This window comes from Lagenorhynchus albirostris, chromosome 16 (genome assembly GCF_949774975.1).
Source record: "Lagenorhynchus albirostris chromosome 16, mLagAlb1.1, whole genome shotgun sequence".
Lineage (NCBI taxonomy): Eukaryota > Metazoa > Chordata > Mammalia > Artiodactyla > Delphinidae > Lagenorhynchus > Lagenorhynchus albirostris.
Window position 1 is genome coordinate 65192208 of NC_083110.1, and position 24714 is coordinate 65216921.

Below are 24714 nucleotides of genomic sequence, written 5' to 3' on the forward strand. Positions count from 1 at the left end.
TGTCATCCAAGTGCTTCAGCCAGGGCTCACAACGTGCTGCACGACTTCAGTTCACACAGGGGGTCACAAGGAGGACTCTGGGTACCAGGTTTATACTCTAGTTTGGCTTGCGCCTCTTTCTTGCCAGAGCCGCCTGCATTTAAGTAGGAGTGGGATGGTGGAGGTTGGCGAGGAGGTGGGGGTGGCCTGCATAAAGAATCCACTTAAAAAATCCTACATGCGGGCTTTCCTGGTGGCGCAGTGGTTGAGAGTCTGCCTGCCGATGCAGGGGACACGGGTTCGTGCCCCGGTCCTGGAAGATCCCACATGCCGTGGAGCGGCTGGGCCCGTGAGCTGTGCGTCTGGAGCCTGTGCTCCGTAACGGGAGAGGCCACAACAGTGAGAGGCCCGCGTACCGCAAAAAGAAAAAAAAAAATCGTACGTGCATATCTTCTAGTCTGACCCAGGAGCTGTTGACAATGACTAAGTCCGAATAAGAATCCCAGGCCTCAACTCCATGAACACTGAAGGGCCGTGCTTTGGCCACGACTTTATTCCTACATGTGTTGCCGGGGGGTGTGCTAGGCACAGGGGTTCAAAGATGAGTAGGAAGTAGTCATGTTATGGCAGAGATTAAGTTCTAGTGGTGGGAGCTAACCTACAAAAATAATTTACATACAGTGGGGCCCCTGCTGGAGTCAAGTGGACAGTCAGCTCTGCACAGGAGAGAAGGAGAGCTGCACAGAGGAGGTGGCATTTGAGCTGGACATCGAAAGTGGGGAAAAAGGCAGTATGGGAAGCAGCAAGGGCAAAAGTGAGAAAGGAAGACTTTTTTTATTGCTGATTTATAATATATTAGTTTCAGGTTTACAACGTAGTGATTTACTATTTTATAGATTGCACTTCATTTAAAGTTATTATAAAATATTGGCTGTATTCCCTGTGCTTTACAATATATCCTTGTTGCTTACTTATTTTATACATAGCAGTTTATACCCCTTAATCCCCTACCCCTATCTTGACCCTCCCACCTTCCCAGTCCCTACTGGTAACTACTCTTTTGTTCTCTGTATCTGTGAGTTCTTTTCTGTTTTGTTATATTCATTCATTTTATTTTTTAGATTCCACATATAAGTGATAACATACAGTACTTGTCTTTCTCTGACTTATTTCACTAAACATAATTCTCCCCGGGTCTATCTATGTTGTTGCAAATGGCGTTATTTCATTCTTTTTTACGGCCAAGTAATACTCCAGGTTCTTCATAACAGGGAAGGCTGTTTTGAAGAACCTGGAGATACTCAACGTGGCTGTACCTTTAGGGCATATTAAAGGTTAATGTTTTTAAGAAGTAAAATCATGGCTCTCATACAAACATAAAATGAATACATGTCAAAGGTATTGTTTAACTCATTAATTAATGAGGGAACCAGTAAGATGTGAAAGGCTGTTCAGAGGAGAATCCAAAGAGCAGGCATATAGAGGCACTCAGTAATGCTGAGGTGAATTTGCTAATAGATGTGAAACTGGCCTCTTCTGTGGGAATCAGTGGCATCTCCAGCAGATAAAGTTCCTTCGCATCTCTATGAACAAGAATCATTTGTACTATTATCACATTTCTGCAGTTTACAAAGTTGTGAAATAGCTCAGTTCAAGCTAATGAAAGGTGCAGACTCCGATAGAATCAAGTACCCTGGAAGGGTGCTAGACAAATGCCCAGCCTTCCATTGGAAGGACTCCCAGCAATCTTTTTTGCCCATCTCAAAGTCTGCCACAACTTCCCCTGGCAGAGCAAGGGAAGCACAGGAGATGAGATTAGGGAAATGGGTGGGGTGGGGCCATGAAGGACCTCTTGTTTGTACTTGAACTGGATCCAGAGAAGCTGTGAACTAGTGGATGTTTTTAAGAAGAGTGTCTATGCTCGGAGGTGTCCAAGGGGCTGGTGATGGGTCAGTACCTTGAGAAAAGAAGGAAAGAGAGTGAGAGTTAGCAGGGCCTCAAGGCCTCATACACATACCACCAGTCTGGAACCCTCTGTCCCCCATGGCAAAGGGGCGGAGCTGCCCCTTTGCCCTCCTACCCACACTTCTGAGACTCTTTGGTAACTTCTCCTATTGTACCCACCCTACTTTCACTGGTTTGCACAACATTGCTCATTCATGGTGACGCATGCTGTGGACCATCCCAAGAGCCCCTGATGCAAAAAAAGCTTCCCAGAAAGGCCCCGTGGGTTTCCCCACAATTCTGTCCTTCTAGTAGGTTCCGCCTCTAATAGCCCTAGAGTGGGGTCAGTAGGGACTTGTTGGGGTCCCCAGCAGATTGTTTCTGTGGGTTTGGAGCCAGGCAGCCAATACCATTTGATGGAATAACAGCAGAACAAAGAGTTTTCCTCACTGATCTCAAACTTCTCATCACAATCTTGAGAACAACCTAGAACCCACAGGGTTGCTCCAGGAGTCCGAGAACAGGCAGTGACTAAACTTGGGGAATGAAGGCAGCAGGGCTGCGGACAGGGTCCCTGCCTTTCTTACGATATACCAGGCACCTCCCACCACAGGGCCTTTGCACATGTTCCCCTGCCTGGGAGCTCCTCCCCCACCAAAGTCCATGTGGCTCCCTACTCACTGTCGCAGTCTCCAACGTTTATTCTTGGCCACCACATAAAATCACAACATCCCAACCCACTTCTTTTCCTTCCCTGCTTTCTTTTTCTCGGTGGCATCTGTCTCCTTCTGACCTATCCCCTAATGTCTTTATTTTATTTAGAGTCTGCTCTCCCTCCCAACCCTCCCCTACCCCCATCCCCCATGTAACCTCCATGAGGGCAGGAATTTTTGTCTGCTGTGCTCACTGCCCTGCCCCCAGCTCCTAGATTAGGGTTTGGCCCAGAGTGGGCATTCAATAAGTATTTGTTGAAGGAATGAATGACTGAACCCAGACTCTGGAGGTAGAGGCCTGGCGTCTGAGAACCAAGTCACACCCTGTTCTTCTCAGCCTCAGTTTTCTTGTTTGTGAAATGGGTGTGATCACAAGGCTGCTGTAGGACTTTAACAAGCTTGTGCTCACGGGAAACCCTGGGAGATTCTGGAGAGAGTGCCCAGTGCTGGGGAAGCCAGTGTGTGCGCTGCTCAGTGTTCCTGGGTGGCCACAGCCAGACATGAGGCCCAGCCCTGACCATGAGACCAGAGGTAAAAGAAAGAAGTCAAGTCACTGAATAGGGAGACTTGGAAAGAAGCGCTCCCCCACTTTCCTGGAAGGGGCATCAGGGTTTACAGAACCAGGTGCCTAGAGAAGGGAAGCCAGGCAGCATGATTGAAGCCAAGGTGGAGAGCTGGGACCGTGGTGGACCAAGCAGGAGGTACCTGTCTGCTGGGGCAGCCACTGCTCAGCTCCATTCTGTGGCTGCCATTCAGGCACAGCTGCCCTGTGTTGTCAGATTTCCCATTTCTTAGAGCAAGACCAAAGTCCAGATGCAGGTATCTGTATGAAATTTCCCACGTTTTAGAAACTGTATAGAACAAAACATGTCTGTGGGCCAGATGGAACCCCAGGTGTCCCCAGAATGCAGCCCCCAGTATAAACAATCCCTAGGAGACAGAAATAGCAAACCCACTTATGTTCAGTTCAAAGCCCAGACAGAGACCCAAGCATGCTGGGAGGCAGGTGTGTACTTGTTATTCACTCCACCCTCTCCTACCTGTCTCCATTCTCGTACTGCCCAGTGTTCGTGGAGCACCTAGCACTGGGGCTGCAGTTGTGAGCCAAAGCTAAAATGACTCTTGATCTCATGGAGCTCATGGTCTAATGAAAAGCATGCTAATCAAATAATTCCTTAAATGAGTACACGAGTGTGAGTGTGAAGTGCTAAGGAGATGGAGGATACAGTGCTCTTAGTGCCGGTAAGCAGGGGTCCCCTAACCTCTGGTTAGGAACCCGGCTGCACAGCAGGAGGTGAGTGGCGGGCAGGCGAGCAAAGCTTCACCTGCGGCTCCCGTCACTGGCGTTACCGCCTGAGCCATCCCCCGCCCCCCCCATCCCTCCCCGTCCATGGAAAAACTGTCTTCCACGAAACCAGTCCCTGGTGCCAAAAAGGTTGGGGACCACTGCCTGTAACGAATCAGAGGCTCTCCTTGGTTAGGATGTGCGGCTGCTGGGATTGAAAGGAAAGGTGGGTATTTACTGGGTGAAGCAAAGGGGAAGAGAACGAAATGTTCAAGCAAGAAGGTGCAGTGAGGATATGATAGATTTTGCATTTTGGAGTCATCATTCCTCATCGCCTCGGGGAGAATACACTTGGGAGGGGGCTACAGAGCAGAAGTGGAAGACCACCTAGGAGGTGGTTTAGCAGTAACCCCGGCCCTGTGGTGGCAGCCCTGCTTGCAGCAGTTGGGACCTAACACATTGCTCCCTGAGCTGCTTGGTGGCGGGATGGGATGAGTGCCTTGGTTGCATTTGTCTGTTCCCTGTAAGCTGCTGTCACCTGGAAATGCTCCCAGGGCCAGGGGTGCGCTGAAAGGCACTGCTCTATCTCCTTTGCCTGCAGGGAGGGAGAGCAGGTCCGCCTGGCGGGGGGCTTTTGGTGGCCAGGCTGTCCCTGCCTCTCCCAGCTTGAACTGGAGGGAGTCTCTTTCCTGTGTTGACCTGGGCGTGTGCTGCCGGAAGTGCCTGGGAAGGGTAAGGGCTATTTATTTTGACAAGGGAGGGCCATGGATAATTTATTCAGGAAGACAAAAATAAAGAAAAGGGGTCCCCTGTTGGTAGAAGCTCTGGATTCTGAGGGCTAAAAAGGCATTTGGAGCTGCTTTGAGCTCAGGTCGGCTCAGAAGGCTGGAGCAGAGCTTCCGCTCTGAACACCGGAAAGAGCAAAGACTCGAGGATTTAAACCGTCTTCTCCTGTCCCATAACAACTGGTTAAACCCGTCAGCCCTGAGCTCCTGCCCCGGCTGCCTCCTTGTCGGCAAAGACGGGTGTGTCTTCTCTTAAGAAATCAGAGTGAGAGTGGTTTACTTTGAGCCAACCTCGGCCAAAATTGTCGAGCAAATGCAACTTCCTCCCAAGAATGCCCAGGAACAGTGACTGATTTGGTGGCCAGAGTTTGTCGTGGGAGAACGTCCTCCTCAACCTTCTGAAATGGGAATTGGCAAACTTTTTCTACAAAACACCAGAGAGTAACTATTTTAGGCATATGGGCCACTAGGCAAAATTGAGGATATTATGTAGCTAATATAATATAAGCATTTAACATACAGCCATTTAGAGACATGAGAAGCATTGTTAATTCGCAGACTGTACAAAAAAGAGGAACTGAATCAGATTTGGCTTGAGGACTATAGTTGGCTGACCCCTGTTTTCAAGGCTGGTCAGAGACCCTAATTCTCAAAGCAAACATCTGCTTTCAGTTGTTCAATTTCCCAGACATGAGTACTAGTGTGAGGGACTTAATCTGAGGGAGGGAATAGGAGGAAGGAAGACGGGGCGGGATTGCTAGTTGGGGCTATAGCTCTACGACAGAGATAAGGCAAAAGAGAGGTGAGAGGGGCCCTGATTGGGTGACAACACCCTTCCTACCCATAAGTGGCCTGGAGGTGATTTTTTTTATGGCTAAGACTGATCTGTTGGTGAGGTGTCACCATGATGGTTGTGAACCCCAGGGTCGGTTCCCCCTTGGCCCCTTTACTCACCCTCACTGTCTACAGATTATACAGCTGCAAAAAGTACCCAGTTTGCCAGGGACGTCTGCCTCCCTAAAGCTGTGAAGACATTTCTGTGCCTCCGTTTGTGTGACCTTGAACAAGTTACTTAACCTCTCTGAGCCTCAGTTTCCCCATCTATATAATGAAGATGATAATAGCACCTGCCTCTGAGGGGTTCTGTGAGGATAAAGGAAGTAATGTGTGTGAAACACATCCGACAGCATTAGCTGTGCTCAATAGTGTTGTTTTCCTCTTGGCGTGCCCTCTGCCACTTCTCACTGTTGACTTGATTTGTTCTGCTCTTCCTTTGGTAAGGCTGAAAAAGAGGAACAGGACAGCATGGAAGAGAGCCCCCTGCATCTGGGCAGGCAGGAGAAAGAAACAGAGTCCTCTGATGCAGCGAACACAAAGGGAAGGAAGGTAAAGTTTGTCCCAGATGCTGGCAGTGTAGCCGCATCAACACAGCAGCCACTGGGCTCCAAGTCACAGGCATCCCCGTCCTGCCGGGTGATGACCTGCTTGCTGCATGGGATGTGCCTGAGACCCCACCAGCGGGTCTGTGAATGAAGCCAGCACTTCTTGGAGGAATGGCTTTGCCTGGGATCCTTGCACAGTCTTTATTGAGGAAATCTTTACCACATGCCTGGGCTCTGCCTCAGTCTTCAGTAACTTGGCTGCGCTTATAAGAGAAAACATGTGCCCAAAAAAGACTCAGGCTTCAGAGCCAGGCTCCCAAAATAGGCAGCTGCCTTGGGAGGGGCTGGAGGAGGAAGGGGGCTTTGGGTACTCAAGCTGGGGTCCTGAACCTCAGCAGGCCCTGACCCTGGGATTAACAAAACATCTACCGTGCTTGTAAAGATTATTTTACTTAATTAAAATGAAAAACCCAGTTACAGGGCTGGGGCTGCCACAGCAAAAAGAAGTGTCCTTGGAACGTGGCCAGCTTCGTGCCTTTCCGGCCAGGAGAGGCAGAGAGATGAGTATCGCTGGCAGGGAAACTGATCTCCTAAAGCTGGCTGCTGGGTCCATGGGCTGCTGGGGAAGCAAGGGGAAAGTTTCAGGAGGGGCCAAGTTTGAGTCATGGCTACGGAGGGTTGCACCCTTGCTGGGAGAGGTTGTTTGGGAGAATTTTGTAGGGACTTTGCTGCACTTAACATTTAGTGATGCCCTACTTGCAAGGAAATAGCTCCAGAAAGTTGATGTGTGTAGCGCTTACAACTCAATCATTCATTTGTTCAAAAACTATTTATTTTTCAGAATTAAAAAAAATAAAATTTCCAGAAATTGATCAGAAAAAGATGAGCAGAGATTGATATCTATTAATAGGAAGCAGGCTAAGTAACTTTCATTGGAATCCTACATGGGCATTAACAGTTAAGGTGTAGATGTAGGTCCGATGATATAGAAACACCTCTAAGCCACATTACTGAATAAAAATGTGTTGCCCACTAAAACAACAACAAAACAAAACAAAAGAAAAAACTATTTATTGAGCACCTACTATATACCAGGAGTTGAAATTCTTTGTCCACTTGGTGGGTTAAACATTAAGGGCTTATTCCAACTCCTGTGCTGATCGGAGCCTCATCCTAGGGATAAATCAATGATGAGAGACTTCTCGTCACGCATCACGGTGACTTACAGCTCCTAATTACCCAGTAAATGATCCCAGGTAGGAGTAAGATTGCTCAGCATCTTTCTGGTTTGAGGGGTCCTGTGGTCAAGGTTTGCACCCTCTTCTGGTTAAATACCAAGACCCATTCCTCAGCCACCCTCTGACCTCCATTCCTCATTTGTATTCAGGAGCAAGATTCGGAAAGTGGAAGTGAGGCAGAGGGGGAGAGCTGGTGCCCCACGAACATGGAGGAGCTGGTTACAGTGGATGAGGTGGGGGAGGAAGAAGATTTTATCATGGAACCGGACATCCCAGAACTGGAGGAAACTGTGCCCATCGAACAGAAGGACACAATCTGTCCAGAGATATGTCCCTGTGTGACAACCACCTTAGACCTGGACTTAACCAAAGAGTTCACCAAGGAGGGAGTCAAGACCGTAGGTAAGGAGGCTGCGGAAATCAGCCTCGAGTCGCCCAAAGAACTGCCGTCTGCTTCCGTGAGCTGCCCGAGTGACGTGGACGTGGAAACGCCTGGCCTAAATCTGGATGTTGAGCGGAAGCCAGCTGAATGCGAGACGGGCCTCGCACTGGAGGGCTCAGATTGCTACGAGATGCAGGCAAAGGGAGCAGAGAGCTCAGATGTTCGTCTGGCCCCAACACTCCAGCAAATGTCTTCCCCCAGGCCAGCAGAGGAGAGGGCCTGGCAGCCTGGCCCCTTTCTTGATGACTGTAAGGCCAGGGGGACCCTGGAAGATGGGGCTGGTGAAGGCAGCCCCTTGGAGGAGAAAGCCAGCCCCCTCACCGAAACAGACCTCCAAAGCCAGGCTTGCCACGGAGTGTCGACCCAGGGTAACTACCTCCTTTTTCTCCTGTGCGGTTGGGTTGATCGGACCACTGCTTCCCTAGAGCAGCGTATGGGCGTGTGCAGGCTGGAACGAACAGAAGTAAGGCTTCAGCCAGCCTGAAAGCTGGTGCAGAAGGCAAGCTTAACAGCCTGGCTAAATTGTTAGAGCTTTTAGGCAATTGGTGTAAAGGAAGTCGGATGGGTGGCCACACGTTTCTGAGAAGCGAGCTCAGATAGGACGGACTTCTCTGAATTTACGGGATCCCAGATGGACTGTGCCAACTAAATTAGCAAATGTTTGGAGTTATCAAAGGAGCTTTGGTTCCTAAGGATCGGCAAGCAGCCTCTCTTGCCTGCACCACCGAGGACCACCCAGGCCGTTGTTTCTGTGAGGCCTGAGCGAGGGGGCGGGAGCGTGGGAGGCCGAGGAAGGAAAGGGCAGAGGGAAGAATGAGGGGCTCATGAAGGGGCACGGCCGGTTCCCATTCTCACCACCTCAGACCCACTTTTCTCCAGCGTCTGACAGTGAAGCAAGACTTGTCCCGGGAGCTCCTCCACCTCCAGTGGAGGTGATGTGTGTCTGTGCCTGGCACTGTGACATCATGAAAGACAGAGTTTAAAATAGGCTAAGCCCTGTCTTCTGTGCCAAGTGGAAACTAAACATCCATCAAGGGCTGTGGGGGAGGGGAGAGTAGTCCTCAATTTTCTCTCAATGAAAATAGCTAGAAATGCATTTTGCAGAAAGCCTGCAGCATTCCAGAGTTTGAAGTCAGGGGGATAAGAGTCGAGGGCAGAAAATATAGAGGAAAGGCTTAAAAATAAACATGTCAACCCAGTGCTCTGTGGTTGGCACGAGCTGGTAGGCGGGCTTGGACTTCCCTCCATGTCAAGCTGACCTGAGCTGTTTTTCACCTGTGTGGATCGGAGTCTCCATGGAAACGCTGCTGTGAGCCGCCTTGTTGCTAGAGAAACACTGAGGCCTGGGCTGTGTCTACAGAAGGCAAGAATAAAGGAGCGAAGTGTTCACCTTGCTCTGATCGAACCCCTTGTATTTGGCGGTATAGGTCTCGACATGCACTGGTGTTAATGGCTTATTAGCTTAGCCAGTGTTTGGAGTTCATATTTAATAACACTGCTCGACAGGCTTGGGGTGAGAATGGCATTGCCTTTTCTGCCCGCCTCAGTGCTTCTGTGGACATCAGCACAATTTTTGCACTTCAATAATTCTTCTGCCTGCAGAGATGGAGTTGTTACTGAACCGGGGACACGGGGATAGATCATCCCAACCGAAGGCAGCAGCAGCCCATCCCCCCACAGACCTGATGCTGCTGCTTGCCAAGTTTTCTTGCGTGTGGCATTCTTTTGGCAGCGGAAGAAGCTCTTTGTTATAGCACTTTGGTTCTAATTAGCAGCCCTGGCCTAGTCTCACGTTATTAAGCAGCACGAGGGACTGTTTCCCATCACACAGTGCAAGGAGTACAATTGCAGGGATTCTTTGAGGCATGTTGTGTTTCATTACCGCTTTGCCCTGGCTCATGTTTTGCAGATAACTCCAGGTACATGGAAATGAAATCTCTGGACGTGAGGTCACTGGAATACGCTGAAGTGGAGCTGAAACAGCCCCTTTCTTTGCCTTCCTGGGAACCTGAGGATGTGTTCAGTGAACTTAGCATTCCTCTAGGTGGGTGAAATACACAGTCCTTCCTGAGAATTTGGCTCCAGGAAAGGATAGTCCTGTAGTAACATCTAAGAGCTTGAGAGGGCTTTTTGTCATTTTGTTGTCTTTCGTGTCTGATGCAATTACCTAGATGTGCGTGCTGCCTTAAAGTTTCTTGAAATTTCAGTCTCCCACAGTAGGCCAGATACCTCATGGGGCCAGACGGCACTGCCCTGGGAGCCAGAGCAGAGACTTGTTTTCCCTGTCAGGAAATGCTTTATCCCTGACCATACAGCCCTTATTCAGCCAGGGAAGCAGAGGCCAGCAGCTGCCATAAAGCCAATAGCTGACTCACTTTGTTATACAGCAGAAACCAACACAACATTGTAAAGCAATTATACTCCAATAAAGATGTTAAAAAAAAGAGAAATGCACCTCTTCTGCTAAGGTCTTCCCTGCCCTCCTGGCCCCAGCCCTTCTCAAAACAATGCTGCATTGTTTTCTCTTTGAGAGACCAGCTTCTCTGAGCCATAGATGCTGAATAGACTGCGTCTTGGGCAGACCCTATATAGTTGATAGAAGAGCACTGAACAGAGACGTGGGCCCCTGTCCTTCCCATGCTGGGTAACTGCATGTCCTCAAACGAGTCATACCCAGGAATGTTTTGGGTTTTTTTTTTTTCCAGTCACTGCAAGTCCTTTATTAACAAGTCAATTAGCCCCCGAGGGGCTAGTCAACATGGAGGCTCACCCTTTCCATCAAGTTTCCTTTTTCCCTTTTCATCTGCTTTTAAAAATTTCATTCTGTTTCCAGTCCTCCAAGTGCGCCATTTAGTCAGATTCGAAGAGCAAACTTTCTTTTTTTTTAAAGGATGAGTTTGCTGCATAGCGTCCAGTATGCTCCAGGACAAAAACTAAAAAAAGCAAATACACACTGACCTTAGAATGAACTAAGATGATTGCCAGAAGGCCCTGGGTTTTTTTAATGTTGGAAAATAGTTGCAAAGGCTGCCTTTCAGGAAAAAGGTGCCAGACAGTTCATTTATGCACTCACTTAGTCAGCAGCCCCTCCTGGATAACGTGGCACTCCGTGAGACACTCAGGGGGAACTGAAAAGTGGAACACAAGTCTCTTGGCATCTAGGAACTTAGAAATCTGTATGACACACACAGGCAAAAATTAAGAATAAATTCTGCTACCTTATAATTCATGTTTTATTTTATTTTTTATTATAAAAAGTGTGAAAGATTATTATAACCAATTTTAAAAACCATATGAAGTAAATATTAACTGTTGTATCTCTTCCCTCCAGTCTCTCCCCCTCGCCAGAGGTAGCCACTGTCATACCCACAGATAGTTCTTCTCCCACAAAAATAGGATCAAACTATACACATGATGTTGTGCAATTTGCTTTTATAACGTAACAGTGGGTCTTAGAGATCTCTTCACATCAGTACATAGAGAATGCATTCTTCTTAACCACTGCAAATATTCCATCTTAAAAGCTGTACCATACATTCTCGATCCATTCGTCTACCGATGAACATTATGTTTTCTTTCTTTTTTCCATTATTAAAATGCTATAATAGTTAGGCTTTTACCATTTACCATGTAGGCGCCACTTCTAGTATTCTTCTCATTGAACTCTCAAAACACCTGTGAGGTAAGTAATATTTTTATCCCTAGATCACAGATAAGAAATGAGATGCAGGGTTGCAAAGCTAACGAACAGCCCAGACTGGAGTCAGGATTCAAACCCCAGCACGTAGAGTCCCTGTACCAGCTGCCTCTGAGCTTGGTTGCCTTGCAAACGCACTGTCACCTTTGTGTGTGAACCAGGATTTCTGGAGGATAACGTCCTGGCCCGGGGGAGGGCGGATGTCCATATATATTTGTATTTCATATTTTCATAATTGCCACTAAACTGCTCCCCAAAAAGATTATACCAGTTTTCAGTGCTACCTCAAGTGAGAGTACTCATTCCCCACATCCTCGCCAACTTTGGATCTTATCAGTTTTTAATCTTTACCAACATGTTAGGAGGAAAATGGTAGCTCATTTTAGTTTTTAAAACACAGCTCTATTGAGGTATAATTGATGTTAATGAAGTGCACATAAGGTGCACAATTTGATGAATTTTGACACATGTATACACCTGTGAGACCATCACCACAACCAACGTAGTGAACATATTCCTCACCCCCCATATTTCCTGATACTCCTTTGTAATCCCTCGCTCCCACCCGCAGTCCCCAAGTAACCACTGCCCTCCTTCCTGTCACTAAATATTAGTTTGCATTCTAGAATTTTATGTAAAGGGAATTATACTGTATGTACTCTTGTTGCCTGGCTTTTTTCACTCAATAATTATTCTGAGATTCATCCAAATTGTTGGGTCACTAAATATTAGTTTGCATTCCAGAATTTTATGTAAAGGGAATTATACTGTATGTACTCTTGTTGCCTGGCTTTTTTCACTCAATAATTATTCTGAGATTCATCCAAATTGTTGGGTGTGTGGATAGTTGGCTTCCACTTATTGTTGAGGAGTATTGCATTGTGGTTATGGGTTGATCACATTTTGTTTATTCATTCAGCTGTTGATGGGCATTTGGGTTGTTTCTGGCTTGGGGGCTATTACATATTGTACTTTTATTCTTGATTATAGTCTCCGATTAGATTTTTTTTAACATCTTTATCGGAGTGTAATTGCTTTACAATGTCATGTTAGTTTCTGCTGTATAACAAAGTGAATCAGCTATATGTATACATATATCCCCATAACCCCTCCCTTTTACGTCTCCCTCCCACCCTCCTTATCCCACCTCTCTAGGTGGTCACAGAGCACCAAGCTGATCTCCCTGAGCTATGCAGCTGCTTCCCACTAGCTAGCTATTTTACATTTGGGAGTATATATATGTCAATGCTACTGTTACTTCATCCCAGCTTCCCCTTCCCCTTCCCCAAGTCCTCTAGTCCATTCTCTACATCTGCGTCTTTATTCCTGTCCTACCCCTAGGTTCATCAGAACCATTTTTTTTTTTAGATTCCATATATATGTGTTAGCATACGGTATTTGTTTTTCTCTTTCTGACTTACTTCTCTCTGTATGACAGACTCTAGGTCCATCCAGCTCACTACAAATAACTCAATTTCGTTTCTTTTTATGGCTAATATTCCACTGCATATATGTGCCACATCTTCTTTATCCATTCATCTGTCGATGGACACTTAGATTGCTTCCATGTCCTGGCTAGTGTAAATAGTGCTGCAGTGAACACTGTGGTACATGACTCTTTTTGAATTATGGTTTTCTCAGGATATATGCCCAGTAGTGGGATTGCTGGGTCCTATGGTAGTTCTATTTTTAGTTTTTTAAGGAACCTCCATACTGTTCTCCATAGTGGCTGTATCAATTTACATTCCCACCAACAGTGCAAGAGGGTTCCCTTTTCCCCACACCCTCTCCAGCATTTATTGTTTGTAGACTTTTTGATGATGGCCATTCTAACTGGTGTGAGGTGATACCTCATTGTAGTTTTGATTTGCATTTCTCTAATGATGGGTGATGTTGAGCATCTTTTCATGTGTTTGTTGGCCATCTGTATGTCTTCTTTGGAGAAATGTCTGTTTAGGTCTTCTGCCCATTTTTGGATTGGGTTGTTTGTTTTTTTGATGTTGAGCTGTATGAGCTGCTTGTATATTTGGGAGATTAATCCTTTGTCAGTTGCTTCATTTGCAAATATTTTCTCCCATTCTGAGGGTTGTCTTTTTGTCTCGTTTATGGTTTCCTTTGCTATGCAAAAGCTTTTAAGTTTCATTAGGTCCTATTCATTAATTTTGCTTTTATTTCCATTTCTCTAGGAGGTGGATCGAAAGGGTCTTGCTGTGATTTATGTCATAGAGTGTTCTGCCTATGTTATCCTCTAAGAGTTTTATGCTGTCTGGCATTACATTTAGATCTTTAATCCATTTTGAGTTTATTTTTGTGGATGGTGTTAGGGAGTGTTCTAATTTCATTCTTTTACATGTAGTTGTCCAGTTTCCCAGCACCACTTATTGAAGAGGCTGTCTTTTCTCCATTGTATATTCTTGCCTCCTTTATCAAAGATAAGGTGACCGTATGTGCATGGGTTTATCTCTGGGCTTTCTGTCCTGTTCCATTATCTATATTTCTGTTTTTGTGCCAGTACCATACTGTCTTGATTACTGTAGCTTTGTAGTATAGTCTGAAGTCAGGAAGCCTGATTCCTCCAGCTCCGTTTTTCTTTCTCAGGATTGCTTTGGCTATTCAGGGTCTTTTGTGTTTCCATACAAATTGTAAAGTGTTTTGTTCTAGTTCTGTGAAAAATGCCATTGGTAGTTTGATAGGGATTGCATTGAGTCTGTAGATTGCTTTGGGTAGTATAGTCATTTTCTCAATGTGGATTCTTCCAATCCAAGAACATGGTATATCTCTCCGTCTGTTTGTATCGTCTTTAATTTCTTTCATCAGTGTCTTATAGTTTTCTGCATACAGGACTTTTGTCTCCTTGGGTAGGTTTATTCCTAGGTATTTTATTCCTTTTGTTGCAGTGGTAAATGGGAGTGTCCCCTTAATTTCTCTTTCAGATATTTCATCCATTAGTGTATACGAATGTAAGAGATTTCTGTGCATTAATTTTGTATCTTGTTACTTTACCAAATTCATTGATTAGCTCTAGTAATTTTCTGGTAGCAGCTTTAGAATCCTCTATGTATAGTATCATGTCATCTGCAAACAGTGACAGTTTTACTTCTTCTTTTCCGATTTGTATTCCTTTTATTTCTTTTTCTTCTCTGATTGCCATGGCTAAAGCTTCCAAAACTATGTTGAATAATAGCAATGAGAGTGGGCAACGTTGTCTTGTGCCTGATCTTAGTGGAAATGGTTTCAATTTTTCACCATTGAGAATGATGTTGGCTGTGGGTTTATCATATATGGCCTTTATTATGTTGAGGTAGGTTCCCTCTATGCCTACTTTCTGTAGATTTTTTATCATAAATGTGTGTTGAATTTTTTCCAAAGCTTTTTCTGCATCTATTGATTTATCATATGGTTTTTATCCTTCAATTTGTTAATATGGTGTATCACATTGACTGAATTGCGTATATTGAAGAATCCTTGCATTCCTGGGATAAACCCCACTTGATCATGGTATATGATCCTTTTAATGTGCTGTTGGATTCTGTTTGCTAGTATTTTGTTGAGGATTTTTGCATCTATGTTCATCAGTGATATTGGCCTGTAGTTTTCTTTTTTTGTGACATATTTGTCTGGTTTTGGTATCAGGGTGATGGTGACCCCATAGAATGAGTTTCAGAATGTTCCTCCCTCTGCTATATTTTGGAAGAGTTTGAGAAGGATAGGTGTTAGCTCTCTTCTAAATGTTTGATAGAATTTCGCCTGTGAAGCCATCTGGTCCTGGGCTTTTGTTTGTTGGAAGATTTTTAATGACAGTTTCAATTTCAGTGCTTGTGATTGGTCTGTTCATATTTTCTATTTCTTCCTGATTCAGTCTTGGCAGGTTGTGCATTTCTAAGAATTTGTCCATTTCTTCCAGGTTGTCCATTTTATTGGCATAGAGTTGCTTGTAGTAATCTCTCATGATCCTTTGTATTTTTGCAGTGTCAGTTATTTCTTTTTCATTTCTAATTCTGTTGATTTGAGTCTTCTCCCTTTTTTTCTTGATGAGTCTGGCTAGTGGTTTATCAATTTTGTTTTTCTTCTCAAAGAACCAGCTTTTAGTTTTATTGATCTTTGCTATCATTTCCTTCATTTCTTTTTCATTTATTTCAGATCTTATCTTTATGATTTCTTTCCTTCTGCTAACTGTGGCGTGTTTTTTGTTCTTTCTCTAATTGCTTTAGGTGTGAGTTTAGGTTGTTTATTTGAGATTTTTCTTGTTTCTTGAGGTTGGGTTTTATTGCTATAAACTTCCCTCTTAGAACTGCTTTTGCTGTATCCCATAGATTTTGGGTCGTTGTTTTTTCATTGTCATTTGTTTCTAGGTATTTTTGATTTCCTCTTTGATTTCTTCAGTGATCTCTTGGTTATTTGGTAGCGTATTGTTCAGCCTCCATATGTTTGTATTTTTTACAGTTTTTTTCCTGTAATTGATATCTAGTGTCATAGTGTAGTAGTCAGAAAAGATACTTGATACAATTTCAGTTTTCTTAAGTTTACCAAGGCTTGATTTGTAACCCAAGATATGATCTATCCTGGAGAATGTTCCATGTGCACTTGAGAGGAAAGTGTATTCTGTTGTTTTTGGATGGAATGTCCTATAAATATCAATTAAGTCCATCTGGTCTAATGTGCCATTTAAAGCTGTGTTTCCTTATTTATTTTCATTCTGTGTCATGTGTCCATCGGTGAAAGTGAAGTGTTAAAGTCCCCTACTCTTACTGTGTTACTGTCGATTTCTCTTTTTATGGCTGTTAGCATTTGCCTTATGTATTGAGGTGCTTCTATGTTGGGTGCATAAATATTTGCAATTTTTATATCTTCTTCTTGGATTGATCTCTTGATCATTATGTAGTGTCCTTCTTTGTCTCTTGTAATAGTCTTTATTTTAAAGTCTGTTTTGTCTGATATGAGTATTGCTACTCCAGCTTTCTTTTGATTTCCATTTGCATGGAATGTCTTTTTCCATCCCCTCACTTTCAGTCTGTACATGTCCCTAGGTCTGAAGTGGGTCTCTTGTAGACAGCATATATATGGGTCTTGTTTTTGTATCCATTCAGCCAGTCTATGTCTTTTGGTTGGAGAATTTAATCCATTTACATTTAAGGTAATTATCGATATGTATGTTCTTATTAACATTTTCTTAATTGTTTTGGGTTTGTTTTTGTAGGTCTTTTCTTTCTCTTGTGTTTCCTGCCTGGAGACGTTCCTTTAGCATTTGTTGTAAACCAGGTTTGGCGGTGCTGAATTCTCTTAACTTTTGCTTGTCTGTAAAGGTTTTAATTTCTCTGTTGAATCTGAATGAGATGCTTGCTGGGTGGAGTAATCTTGGTTGTAGGTTTTTCCCTTTCATCACTGTAAATGTGTCCTGCCACTCCCTTTTGGCTTGCAGAGTTTCTGCTGAAAGATCAGCTGTTAATCTTATGGGGATTCCCTTGTATGTTATTTGTTGCTTTTCCCTTGCTGCTTTTAATATTTTTCTTTGTATGTAATTTTTGATAGATTGATTAATATGCGTCTTGGCGTGTTTCTCCTTGGATTTATCCTGCATGGGACTCTGTGCTTCCTGGACCTGACTATTTCCTTTCCCACGTTAGGGAAGCTTTCAACTATAATCTCTTTCAATATTTTCTCAGACGCTTTCTCTTCTCTTCTTCTTCTGGGACTCCTATTATTCGAATGTTGGTACATTTAGTGTTGTCCCAGAGTCTCTAAGACTGTCCTCAATTCTTTTCATTCTTTTTTCTTTTTTTTGCTCTGTGGCAGTTATTTCCACTATTTTATCTTCCTGGTCACTTATCCATTCTTCTGCCTCAGTTATTCTGCTATTGATTCCTTCTAGAGAATTTTTAATTTCATTTATTGTGTTGTTTATCATTGTTTGTTTGCTCTTTAGTTCTTCTAGGTTCTTGTTAAACGTTTCTTGTTTTTTCTCCATTCTATTCCCAAGATTTTGGATCATCTTTACTATCATTACTCTGAATTCTTTTTCAGGTAGACTGCCTATTTCCTCCTCATTTGTTTGGTCTGGTGGGTTTTTACATTGCTCCTTGACGTTCTGCATATTTCTCTGTCTTCTGTTTTTGTTTAACTTACTGTGTTTGAGGTCTTCTTTTTGCAGGCTGCAGGTTCATAGTTCCCATTGTTTTTGGTGTCTGCCCCCAGTGGGTAAGGTTGGTTCAGTGGCTTGTGTAGGCTTCCTGCTGGAGGGGACGGGTGCCTGTTTTCTGGTGGGTGGGGCTGGATCTTGTCCTTCTGGTGGGCAGGGCCACGTCCAGTGGCGTGTTTTGGGGTGTCTGTAAACTTAGTATGACTTTAGGCAGCCTCTCTGCTAATGGATGGGGTTGTGTTCCTGTCTTGCTAGTTGTTTGGCATGGGGCATCCAGCACTGGAGCTTGCTGGCCATTGGGTGGAGCTGGGTCTTAGTGTTGAGACAGAGATCTCTGGGAGAGCTCTCGCTGATTGATATTACATGGGGCTGGGAGGTCTCTGGTGGTCCAGTCTTCTGGGCTCGGCTCTCCCACCTCTGAGGCTCAGGCCTGACACCCAGCTGGAGCACCAAGACCCTGCCAGCCACACAGCTTGGAATAAAAGGAAGAAAAAAATAGGAGAAAAAAAAATGAACAGATAGAACCCCCAAAAAAATGGTAAAAGCAAAACTAAACAGACAAAATCACACAAAGAATCATATACACACACACTCATAAAAAGAAAACAAACAAACAACAAAAAAAAAACCCCAAACAGTTAGAACCCTAGGACAAATGGTAAGAGCAAATCTAAACAGATAAAACAACACAAAGAAACATATACATACACACTCACAAAAAGAGAAAAAATGGAAAAAATAATAGTAATTTTTAAAAAAAGAAGAGAGCAACCAAACCAATAAACAAATCCACCAATGATGACAAGCACTAAAAACTAAACTAAGAGGAACATAAAAACCAGAAACAAATCAGACACAGAAAGCAAACCCCAAGTCTACAGTTGCTCCCAAAGTCCACTGCCTCAATTCTGGGAACTTTTGTTGTCTATTCAGGTATTCCGCAGATGCGGGTTTCATCAAGTTGATTGTGGAGATTTAATCCGCTGCTCCTGAGGCTGCACCAAAAAATTTCCCTTTCTCTTCTTTGTTCGCACAGCACCTGGGGTTCAGCTTTGGTTTGGCCCCGCCTCTGCATGTAGGCCGCCCTCAGGTGTCTGTTCCCTTTTGGGAAGTCTGAGGTCTTCTGCCAGCGTTCAGTAGGTGTTCTATAGGAGTTGTTCCACATGTAGATGTATTTGTGGGGAGGAAGGTGATCTCCAGGTCTTACTCCTCCCGCATCTTGAAGGTCTCCCCTCTGATTAGCTTTGAGAACTATTGTCTCATCCCTCTCAGTAGCGGGCATACGGTACTATTTTCTGCATTTGACAGGTGAGGAAACTGAAGCCCAGAGACTTTCTTACCTAAGATCACACAGCAAGCTCATGTCAGAACTGAGGATTCCTAATTGGAGACCCTCTTGTTCCTCCAGTTCAGGCAGCACAGTGGAGGAAAGGCAATTGGGTGCAGTGGTTAAGAGCACAGACTGTGGAATCTGACTCCCTGGGTTCAAATCCCAGCTGGCTGCGGGACAAAAAGCTGCTTATTTAACCTCTCTCCTTGGCTTTCTTCATCTCTAAATAAGGACTGGTAATAGATGCCTACCATGTAGGGTTATTTTGAGGATTAGCTGAATGAGTACTGGTAAGGTCTCAGTGTCTTCCAGTAGAAGGTACTTAATACACATTGTCTATTGTTACTCATTTATGAAATAGTTATTGAGACCTACTATGCTTCCTCTCACTGAGGCTACATAACTTTTCACCCTCCATGGTCTGTTCCTAGCAGAGAGACTTCTGGGCGTGGGGGAACAACTCAGGCTTGGTCTCTGTGGAGAGCAGAGGGGAAGAATGAGGAGGAGAGGGGGGCAGAGTCCTGCTGCTTAGGGGCTGGCCTGGGCATGGGGGTGGGGAAGGGCACCCTATGTGTTTCAGGCCAGCTCTGGGTGACCCCAGCCAGTGTGAGCCTGCCAAGGCCTGCTCTTCCCAGAACCAAAGGGCATTGCCTGCAAAATGCAAGCTCCCCCGCCACCCATCCCAGGCTTTGCTGGGATGACAGAGTTGTAATTACCAGTGCCAGGAGCTATTACTAGAAGGCAGACGTAGCTTTAGTTATTGTACTTAGTAGAAGCTGAAAAATGGGAGGACCAGGTCGCTCCAGAACTCACTGGGACCGTGGCAGTTTTTTCTTGACGCTGCTGCTTCCCCTGGCCCTCACATTCCAGAGGCATCCCGAGGCAGTGTTGGTATCCTAGTGCCCGTGCAACTGCCGGTTACTCAAGGGTGAGTTCCCAGGTGTTTGGGGATCCTGCCCCAGCTTCTCCTTCCTCAGAGCTGTCTCTGACCACCTGCCCAACGAGCCCCAGAGACCAGTGGAGGCAGGGAGGAGAGTTGCTGGCAGCCGTGGAGTCTGGGTTCTCCAGGCGGCTCTGGTGAAAGGCTGGAGGGCCTTCTGGCCTCTGTGCAGAAAGGTTTAACATGTGTCTGGAAACTAATATTCTTTTAATGCTTTTTTAAAAACTTTATTTTTATTTATTTATTTTTGGCCGCATTGGGTCTTCATTACTGCACGTGGGCTTTCTCTAGTGGCGACGAGCGGGGGCTACCCTTTGTTGCGGCACATGGGCTTCTCACTACAGTGGCTTCTCTTGTTGCAGAGCATGGGCTCTAGGCACGCAGACTTTAGTAGTTGCAGCACGTGGGCTCAGTAGTTGTGGCTTACATGCTCTAGAGCGCAGGCTCAGTAGTTGTGGCTCAGGGGCCTAGTTGCTCCGCGGCATGTGGGATCTTCCCAGACCAGGGCCCGAACCCATGTCCCCTGCATTGGCAAGCAGATTCTCAACCACTACACCACCAGGGAAGCTCCTGATAAATGGCTCTTTTGCAATGGAAAAAAAAGTTATTACAAGTCTAAGCTGCTCCTCTATGACAGGGTCTCCTGTGCCCTTAGCTCTGTCTGTCAGGAGGCAGGAGAAGGAAAGTGAAGCAAGACCCAGGCTTGTGGTCACACGCAGTGCCTTGGCTTGTTCCCCTCTCTGCAAGAAGCTGCTCTGGCCCTGGTGTGCCGCTCACAGCCCCGCTCTCCCTGCCACCCCTTGAGGCCAGATCTCCAACCTTCCCCCACCCCCAGCAGAACCAACCAGATGGGCAGCAGCAAAGCCCAGCTGAAGTGTGTCAGTACGCAGGGAGCGGCCCCAGTCTGAAGGCGGGATCTGGGTGTCCTGAGTGGCCACAGCCCCTTTCCTTTAGTGCCGCAGTGGGTCCTGCTCATCATGGCCCTCACACCGTTCTTTAGCTGGTGCTTCACGATCAGGTGCCTGAGGAAACTGAGACCCAGGAGGGGTTCAGCCAGCTCTCCCCAGGCTACACAGATTCTTAGCCTCTGGTCTGTGCCTTCTCAGACCTGGGCTCTTTCCAGTCTGCTGTCTGTGTCTTCAAGAGGAGAACTGTGACGCTCAAACACCTTGGTGGAGGCTGGAGTGGCCACCGTCCCACTTCAAAGACGAATCCTCTGGGCTGTGACACTGTCACTTGTCTGGCTGTTGGGCCACCATTTCCCTTCCTCAGAATCAAAACGCCTCCCAGAATCCTGGGACTTTTATTTAACACATCATAAATAAAATGCTACCAATTAATGGTTCAGATGTAAAGACTGGAGAAAGATGGAAAAATGTTTATGATAGATCATCACATGAAAAAAGGAGGAGATAGGATTACACTTAGGGTGTGATTAAAAATGTCCCCCTCCCCCCAAAAAAGGCTCTCTATGTAGATAGTGTGGAAGAAAGTATTTTGATTGGAATGACTCTGGGTGATTTTTCCTCACTTTTATCTTTAAAATTTTTCTTTAATGAACATAATTCTAAAATAAGCAAACAAAAATGAGGGCATTTTTGGGCTTCCCTGGTGGCACCGTGGTTAAGAATCCGCCTGCCAATGCAGGGGACACGGGTTCAAGCCCTGGTCCGGAAAGATCCCACATGCCACAGAGCAGCTAAGCTCGTGCGCCACAACTACTGAGCCCGTGCTCTAGAGCCCACGAGCCACAGCTACTGAGCCCACGTGCCACAACTACTGAAGCCCACGCGCCTAGAGCCTGTGCTCCGCAACAAGAGAAGCCACCGCAATGAGAAGCCCGTGCACCACAACGAAGAGTAGCCACCGCTCGCTGCAACTAGAGAAAGCCTGGGTGCAGCAACGAAGACACAACACAACCAAAAATTAATTAATTAAATAAATTAAAAAAAAACACCATTCACTTTATTAAAAAAAAAAGAGAGAGAGCATTCTTCCAGAGTCCTGGCCACAACAGCTGCAGAGAGGGGTACAGTGTGGAGAAACAAAATCCACCCAGGGAAATGTAAGAAACCTCCTTCCTTCTCCTTTCCCTGGAAATAGGCTGATTGTAGTAGAGCCTGGACCTACTTCCCAAAGGCAGGTGCAGAGCATACAATTGCTAAGCCCTCCATCACACTTCAGGGAGTACATCCCTCACATTCACAGCTGCCTGGGAATGAAGTTGATGCTATTTTCTTCCTGCCTGTTTTGCAAATGAGGCAACTGAGGGCTGAAGAAACTGGGTAACCAGCCAAAGTCCACAGTAATCAAGGGCTGGAGTGCACTGCTCTTGTTACCACCTGACTGCTGTCTGGACGCCGGGGGCCTCCCTCCACCTTCCTAATTGCCTACCTGTCCACCTCCAATCCTTCTGCAGGGGTGGAGTTTGTGGTGCCCAGGACCGGCTTTTATTGCAAACTGTGTGGGCTGTTCTACACGAGCGAGGAGATGGCAAAGATGAGCCACTGTCGCAGTGCTGTCCACTACCGGAACTTACAGGTAACCGTTGGCCTTCCTTGCCTAGCGCCCGGGGAGGGTGTGGGGAGTACTCCCTGGTCTCAGTTTCTGTGCGTTGCTGTCTCCTTCCATTTCATGGAAAACTCCTCCTGTTGTCTCAGTCCTGACTCCACCAGGTGGCTCCGTATGGTAGCTGCTTCCCACGTGCTCTCAGAGCATCTGTCTCCACCTTGGTACAAAGCATTCTGTTTGGCTTGGGTTTTTTTGTAACTGCCTCTCCCTCTAGACCGAGGGGTTAGTGTTCACCTGGCCCCTGGTTGCGTCTGGTCCCTTTTCACCTGGATGTTCCAGATGCAGATGTTTCTCTATGTTTCTCTTCCCCTATGCACTATCCTTGTTTGCTAGAATAAAACCCACTATTATGTTCTATTGAAATGTCCGTCCATACTGCAGCTATTATCACAGGCATACCATGGACCAGACACTATTCTAGGCACTGGGTAGACAACAACAAAAAAAGCGGACAGCAATCCCTGCCCTCATGGACCTTCCATCTAGCGTAGGAGATGAGCAAAAAATAAAATAAGTACGTTTCATAGTATATTAACCGTGGCATGTAAAATATACCCTATATACCATATTTTATCTAATCTAACGTGCCATCAGTGGTAAGACACATCACTGTTTTTTGATATCAACAAGCAAAAACATGTTACAAATTAAACGGCGAGACTCCATCAACTGTAAAACGCATCTCAATTTCAGAACTGTTAATGTGTGGAAAAAACACTTCTTAAAATCACAAGATATAGCAATATATCCTATAATATTTACCTATACAATATATAGCATATTAGAATGTGATTTTCATATAACTTCTGGTATAAGCTGGGGATTAGTAATGTAATACAAACCATGGAAGATCAGACACTCAGGGGTAAGTATATCAAGGCACCTCCTGTTTTTACTACAAGGAATCAAACTACATTTTTGAGGCACAAGGCCTTGACATTAGAACACCCTTGTGGTAGCAACATGCCGTAATTCCAGAGCAGACATTACTATCAGTTTAATTGTTAAAGAATGGCTGCTCTGGTTGTTCTTGGGGTGTGAACCAAAATCCCTAGACAGTGTTTCAAAAGTATTTATACTACTTAGGCCAGGTGTTCAGTAGAATTTGAGAACTTTCTCAAATATGTAATTTGAGAAATTTCTCCAAATGATTTGAATGTGTACCCCAGTTAAGAAAACTCGGATATGGGCCAGTTCTCTTGTTTTATAATTGAGGACACGGGGGCCCAGAGAAGCCAAGGATTCGTCCAAGCCTTGGATTTGTCCAAGGCCATGTAAATGGTGAGTTACTAGGCCTGGGGCCAGATTGCCTAATTCTTAACCCCTTTCCTCTTCTCACTCTACTAAGCTGGTCTTGCAAACTGAGACCCATGTCATGGCCTGGGTCACCGTCTGCAAGGGACTGTCCTTGGCTATGCCCAAACTCAGGTCATTTAAGCCTCTTGATTTCCCCCTGGAAAGCAGCTGTTCTATGACCAAGGAAGCCACGAGGTCTGGGGCCCAGGTCCCAGCCTCTCCTGGGGGCAGGCAGTGACTTGGCCAGGCCAAGGGTTCAGATTGGGCTACCCGGCGCCAACCGAGGGCTGCTGTCTACCCTGAAGACATAATCATCCCTCACCCCCAAGAAGATTAAACCTCTAGAACGGCACGGCTGGATGGGGTCTTGAAGATCATCAGGTCCTGATTTTCCCAAACCTTGGTCTTCACACCAGCTGGAATCTTTTTAAAATGTAGCTTCTTGGACCTACCCTATACTTGCTTATTCATTCTCTCTCTAGCGTGGGGCCTGAGAATCTGCATTTTAAAAAGTCTTTCCAGCAGATTATGATACTTCAACATGAGAACCTGTGATCTCATCCGGCATTCTCGGCTGGATTGTGTAGCCCCAAGGAGACACACAGCTCAAGGTCAACCAGGAAGGTAGGAAGAGTGAGTGCAGACTTGCCAGGGCCTTGAATTCTAAACCCTGTGTTTTTTGCAGGGCAGCCGACTGCACTATGTTCAGGGCCTCCGGGCCAAACCCCCAGGCAGACTCGCCTCCCCACAGCAGACCATTCCTGTGGTCCCAGGCATGTCAGGTCCAGATGCTGGCTAAGCCCCTTACGCCCGCCAACTGCAGTTCAGGTTGCCCTGGCGCACCTGTCCTGAAGATGGGAGCCTCCATTGCAGGCTACCCAGATAGGGTTTCTTCCTATCTGGGAAGTGGCCTTGACAAGAATGTCTCTGTCCACACAGTCACACCTACTGCACCGCACTCCGTGTTACACGTGTG

At 45.7% G+C, this 24714-nt stretch overlaps 1 protein-coding gene across 4 annotated transcripts in view; it reads left to right on the forward strand.

Annotated features, from left to right (window-relative positions):
* RBM20 (RNA binding motif protein 20) overlaps positions 1 to 24714 on the forward strand; it is a 217784-nt gene that overhangs the window by 188427 nt on the left and 4643 nt on the right. For all 4 annotated transcript variants that reach the window (XM_060127058.1, XM_060127062.1, XM_060127059.1 and 1 more), the window contains exons 10-13: positions 5988 to 6092; positions 7476 to 8136; positions 9678 to 9812; positions 22291 to 22412. In XM_060127058.1, the coding sequence (XP_059983041.1) occupies positions 5988 to 6092; positions 7476 to 8136; positions 9678 to 9812; positions 22291 to 22412 (1023 nt within the window). The remainder of the gene's footprint in view (positions 1 to 5987; positions 6093 to 7475; positions 8137 to 9677; positions 9813 to 22290; positions 22413 to 24714) is intronic.